We start from the raw sequence: 6,306 nt of genomic DNA, 5'->3' as shown, positions 1-6,306 counted from the left end.
CAGGAGCTATAGGAACCGATCCTCTGGTAATGATGAACATGATTTACCTTGTGGTGGACTCATCGATTTTGACTTGGCAGGTTCCAGCTCAATGTGCCCACATGTTTTTTGTTGGTGGAGAAAAATGATCTGGAGCTGTTTTCTTAGTTTTGGCTTGGGCCATTCATTCCATCGAAGGATCATCTTTCAGATGTTGTCTCTCCAAAACAATCCCCTTTTAATAAGAGGTCCATTTTCTCCAACCTCTGATCATCATCTGCTATCCCCGGATGAATCTGCACCTGTGTAAAGATTACCCCAGCGCTGGCCATCCATGTCAACCTCTCCAGCCTGGCTCATCATAGCTCCAGCAGGCTCCCTCGCCTTGATGTCCTTATGACATAATATGGCACATGGACAGGATTTGTCATTACAGCTCTTTTAATGGGATACCATGCACATTATATTACTCATATTTATTTCCTATTGCTCATGTATCACCTCCACATTGCACAGAGATGGTAATCACATCAGCCCCAATCCCCAACAGAGCTCACAATCTAATTCCAACCATTAGTACAGTTTATGGAGTGAACGGGGGTGGGGGTCAAAGAACCTGGAGGAAAGCCACACGGATAAGGACAAATCAACTCTATGATGCCAGTGGAGCAAGACAACAGAGCTCACCACTGGCACGCCGTTCTGTGGTTCTTATCTTTTTTTTTTTTTTTTTTTTTTGCAAGACCCTTCTATTTTATTGCGTGTCAATGCCTGATCCTAGATATGAGAGATAGAGATATAAACAGATAGATCTGAAAGAGATAGATGATAGATAGATAGATAGATAGATATTAGATAGATAGATAGATAATAGATAGATAGATAGATAAATCTGAGAGATAGATAGATAGATAGATAATAGATAGATAGATAATAGATAGATAAATCTGAGAGAGAGATAGATAGATAGATAATAGATAGATAGATAATAGATAGATAAATCTGAGAGAGAGATAGATAGATAGATAGATAATAGATAGATAGATAGATAGATAATAGATAGATAGATAATGAGATAGCTAGATAGATAAATCTGAGAGATAGATAGATAGATAGATAGATAGATAGATAGTAAATAGATAGATAAATAGATAATAGATAGATAATAGATAGATAGATATTAGATAGATAGATAGTAAATAGATAGATAGATAATAGATAGATAGATAGATAATGAGATAGCTAGATAGATAAATCTGAGAGATAGATAGATAGATAGATAGATAGATAATAGATAGATAGATAGATAGATAGATAAGGGATAGATAGATAGATAGATAGATAGATAGATAGATAGATAGATAAGGGATAGATAGATAGATAGATAGATAGATAATAGATAGATAATAGATAGATAGATAGATAGATAGATAGATAGATAATAGATAGATAGATAGATAGATAATAGATAGATAGATAGATAGATGGATAGATGATAGATAGAGATAGTCAACAAGAAAAGACAGCAGCACAGTCACTAGGGCAGACAGGGTACAATCCCTCGGGGCCACAGACACAAGGTACACTATGAGATCCGAAAACAGAAAAAAAGGACCAGCACTCCAAAAGAATAGGGTAATTAGGGTGTGAATCGGGTGTTGGACCCATGTTATTCCCCAGCACTGGAGAGATAGATAATCAGATATGATAAATCTATTACTTGCAGCATATACGTGGAGGTGTATCTGTATGTGCCCACAGTAAGGAGGGCAGCAGAGGATGCATGGTATTACTGTTGGGTGGAGAAGAGCATTCATCATCACTGTATGTCCTGGCGAGGACTGGAGAGGACTGGGCATGGATGCTGATGAGGGAGATATTCACAGGGGTAAAGAAGATGTGATATGACAGAGGTGAGGAGCAGGTGATAATAGCACAGGAGGGAGCAGCAGGAGAAATAAAGGAGAGGGAGGAAGACTCAGAGTGGAAATCAGAAGGATGAAGTGAATGATGAAAGACCAGGAGGGAGGAAGCACAAGGAACCTAGGAGCTTCTGGAAACTCTTCAGTAGCCTGGGACCATAAGGGAGCCTTCACACAGGGCAGATTCTGTTGCAGGGATTTTCTGCCACTGAAAATCAGTTCCTTTTACGTGAAGGGCTGTTTCGGTGCCTTTACAGCCTGGGGAATCTCTGCCCCATCTCTGCCCCAGGCTGTGAAGGCACCAAAACACAGAAGATACAGGAGAAAACAAACTAAGAGCTTCTCACCACATCACAAATTGTTGGTTACACCTAGAACCCCAAAGAGTTAAATGGACGAATCCAGCTCTGCTACATCTGTAGATAGAGGGATAGATGTGGGTGGAAATGGGAAGAGAACAGAGGACCAAATAAATGGAGCAGGTGCATGGGGGCGCAGACAGAGGCTACCCCCCAAATAGTGGGTATAACCCCTATCAGGAGGTAGATGAATGGAGCAGCAGAGAGGAGGTGATCAGGCAGATTAGAAGAGGGGATCAGGGACTAGGACCTCCAGGACATTGCAAGACAAGTGGAGGATCTGGAAGGAAGAAGCAAGGCATAGATATTGCACCTGGCTGAAATAGATGAGAGGAGGGAGATGCAGAGGACAGTGAGAGCCTGTGATGAGCTCCTGCCTTCTCCATGAGAGATGAGCTCTGTGTCTGGGGAGATGACAGAGCCATTCACACAGCCACCAACCCCATCATCATCATCACTTACCTTCTGTTACTAAGCAATGGCCATCTTAATAGACATCTACCTACAGCAGATTCCAGCATTACATGTAGAAAGCACAGCCCGGCTTCTGCATTCTCTGCCAAGATTTGCATTAATATCACACTCTATGTTGAAGGATGTCATTCCCCCCCAGATCTACTGTAAAAAAAAATAATAAAATATTAATATATATAAAAATTCTAATGACAGAAGAAAGCAGCATCACAAGGTCCATCACAAGAGAGGGGAGGAAAAAATAATGAGGCGCTGCTCCTTTAAGAGCGTCGGCGGCGCGCCTGTGCTAGACGCCCAGTGTCGGTGCGCGCTCCCGCGCTCCCTCTCCCTCTGAGCTTTAAAGTCTCCGGCTGGAGCCGCTCACATGTTACTTCCTGTATGGGAGAATGGAAAGCGGCCAGACCCGGTGTGATCAGCCAGGAGGAGCGGATCCCAGCCTGGAATAACGACCACCCTCCTCTACCCAGGAGCCCGGAATAATAGACAGCCCCTCGAAGAAAGAAGAGAAAGCGTGGGACTTGCTGGAGCTAGCTGCATGCATGAGATCCAGAGCTCTCCCCGGCTCTCCAACTTCCCAGAGCCCTCCTGGTAACCAGACACCCGGATCCGGAGACCCCGGCCCCCCCCCTCCTCCCTCCTCGCCTCCTCGCCTCCACTACTACTTTTTTTGGGTCGGAGGAGAAACAGTCAACAAGTTGCCTCTGTCCTCAATGTGCATGTTGTCATGCGGAGACTACTGCAGCCGTGCTGGTGGATCTTGTTCCTGAAAATCTCCACGTCTGTGCTGCACTATGTCCTGTGTTACCCCGGTAAGTGCCCCTCTTGTGGCCCCTCTTATGTGTGCTGGCTGGCCCCAGTCGGTCATCTGCTGCCCCCCTTTTTTTTTTTTGCCCCCCCACTGGTGCCCTTTGCTCCCCCTTTTTTGGGCCCCCCCTGGTGCACTTTGCTGCCCCTTTTTTTGGGCCCTCCTGCTGCCCTTTTCTTGGGCCACTTTGCTGCCCCTTTTTTGGGCCCCCCTGCTGCCCTTTGCTCCCCCCTTTTCTTACCCCCCCCCCAGTGCCCTTTTCTTGACCCCTTTGCTCCCCCTGTGCCTCCTTCCTGCTGTTTCTTTAGTTTTCAGGTTGCATTTATTAATTATATATATATATATATCTCTATCCTTCATCCTCTGCTGTCTGCAATCAGTTTTTTTAACCCCTTCCTTCTCCCTTTGCCCCTTATTTTGCAGCAGTATCCTCCTCCGGCGATGTTACATTGTTTCCAAATGTATCCTAATAGAACCCAGTCCTGCATAATAATATTGTGGGCTGTATTTCCAAAACATCCCCCCCCCCCCCAGCCTTCTCTGGAGCTCCCTGTGTCTCTAGCTCCCCGGCACCGATGTGCTGTGCGCTCCTGACCATTGGGGATGCATCTGGTGTGCCAAATATCTGGTACCCATCATAAAAAATTGCCCTCCTCCTGCAAGCAGCCCTGGCATGGGGCATTCATTTCACAACATAGCTCTGCCCCATGGATTGCTATAATAGAGGAGATCCATACGTTCACGTTTAGACCAAAGTTCCCGTTGAACGCCCCCTTGCATCGCCCGTCGCCAGCCTGTAACAGTGCCAGCTTTGTGTGCCCCGGGGATGTGCAAATCTCCCCATCTTTCTTTGTGCTGAAAGTGCCTTAGAGGTGACTTCCAGGAGCCATGCAGGAAATGCTGAACAGATTCCTTGTAGGATTTTTTTTTTGTCTACCCCCCCCCCCCTTTACATGGAAGAATCAGGAATCCGCTATGTAGCTGGCTTTTTTTTTTTTTTTTTTTTTGGTGCAGAGCTTTCCTAATCAAAGCAAGCCCAGAGAAGTGCAGAGCGGGATGCACGCTGTCTGGGAGGAGGAATTCTAGCTCCCTGGGTGCAGGAAGAGCATGCAGAAGATATCTGATGCCTACCAAACCCATTTACACTTTGTCTGATTTCCCCCTTCACTGTAAAGTTCCCATAGGAAGAAGCAGAGACCCAAGACTTTCACTGCTTCTTTCCACTTGGTTACATTTTTAACATTAGGAATTATTTGCACCCCCCCCATCTGCATCTGGACAAGGTGTAGACTTCCTGCCATTGTCTACTTGGCATGGAACCATCGTTTAGCCGTACAAACATATAAGAGGCAGAGATGCCAGCCGTAGACTTCTATATGTTCTTTGTGATGTGCCTTCCTTGGACCTGACTCTGACCCTGTTTCTGCATTCCTTAGTCATGATAAATGAGAAGATATGAAGCCACCATTTATTTGATTATTTATTTTTATTTTTTTACAAAAGAACTTAAAATGCTCCTTGAATGCAATATTTTAGCAACTGGAGGTCACTGACTTTTTCGTGTGTGTGTGTAATGACTATTTGATACCAGAGGGGCACTGCTGAGCTGTTCTTTATAGCCGTGGTTATTAAAACTCATATAAGATGCTGTTAGCCTGGTGGAAGATGTTCCGAGGCTTATATTTTATGTGTATTATTTTATACTTGTGTACTGATGAATATGTTCTGTATCTGTATACCCATGCCATGTGAAGAGGAGCCCACAAGGCTTGAGAACCATACGTTGTGTTCTGTGCCGTGACATTGGATGTAAATCTGTCATTGATTGTTGTCTTCTACCTTCTTGTATGCGTGATGAAAATTGTTTATGGTAAATTCATGACCCGCTCTTAGATTTGTCCTCCGGGGAAGTTGTTGTATGACTTGTCCTGGTATTGATCCCTGCTCTTGTGAAGTCCAATAGTGCAGAGCGTCCCACTTTTTTTATATTTTTATTTCCTCCAAAGGTCAACGAGTTGAGTCACCGACTGTGTGTCAGCTTATAGGCTTCTATCATGTTTTGTCCCAGAGAGTCTTTAACTACTTGAGACGTTCCACTCCTGACCTCCCTTAGCCCGATCCATGGTTTTAATATTAGTCAACTCTCGACGTGAAGACTTTCAAAGTCAAATTAGAAGACATCTTGACGTCCAAGTGTGTGTTTTTTAATTTTTTTTTATGAGATGCTATACATTGAAAATGGGGTGGGCGCTCTTACAGCAGAAACATTTATCTCTCTCTATTGATTTATTCTCCATTTCAGACCGTTGAGTGATGTCCTTCTCGGTGGCTCTGATATTGTACAGTAATTACATCTAGGAGGGTCTCTTTGGGAGCACTTGAGGGAGAACAAGGAGCGAAGCAGGCTTAATGTGACAGTCTTGCGAGAAGGTCTGATTTAAGCCTCGTTTTTTTTGGATTCTAGGCATTGCACGTTTTGATCATAGGGTTGGGGGAAAAAAGTCACAATCTTGACATTTACAGGTGACGTGATGTCAAGGTCATGTAATCATCTTATCACTCTAGGGGATGGTTGTATCTTCTAAGAAATAATTTCCTCATCTAGATCTTCATAATGGGAGGATGTTGATGCACCATGTCCATCAGAAAGGTTGTAATGTCTAAGTGGATTCTGAAGTGTCCATGGCTACCCATAGAGACTCTCTAAGGTGAAGCCTGAACTGTATGGCTTGGAAATCGGCAAAACTTTGGGGGTATGTTCACACTT

At 44.2% G+C, this 6,306-nt stretch overlaps 1 protein-coding gene across 2 annotated transcripts in view; it reads left to right on the top strand.

Annotated features, from left to right (window-relative positions):
* The first annotated feature begins 3,067 nt into the window (after positions 1-3,067).
* Positions 3,068-6,306, top strand: part of PTPRG (protein tyrosine phosphatase receptor type G) — a 494,056-nt gene continuing 490,817 nt past the window's right edge. For both annotated transcript variants that reach the window (XM_040407763.1, XM_040407764.1), the window contains exon 1: positions 3,068-3,543. In XM_040407763.1, the coding sequence (XP_040263697.1) occupies positions 3,459-3,543 (85 nt within the window). In that variant the 5' untranslated portion in view covers positions 3,068-3,458. The remainder of the gene's footprint in view (positions 3,544-6,306) is intronic.

This window comes from Bufo bufo, chromosome 9, assembly GCF_905171765.1.
Source record: "Bufo bufo chromosome 9, aBufBuf1.1, whole genome shotgun sequence".
In the NCBI taxonomy this organism is placed as follows: domain Eukaryota; kingdom Metazoa; phylum Chordata; class Amphibia; order Anura; family Bufonidae; genus Bufo; species Bufo bufo.
The sequence above is the reverse complement of the archived record's forward strand: the minus strand, read 5'-3'. Positions and strand labels throughout refer to the sequence as shown.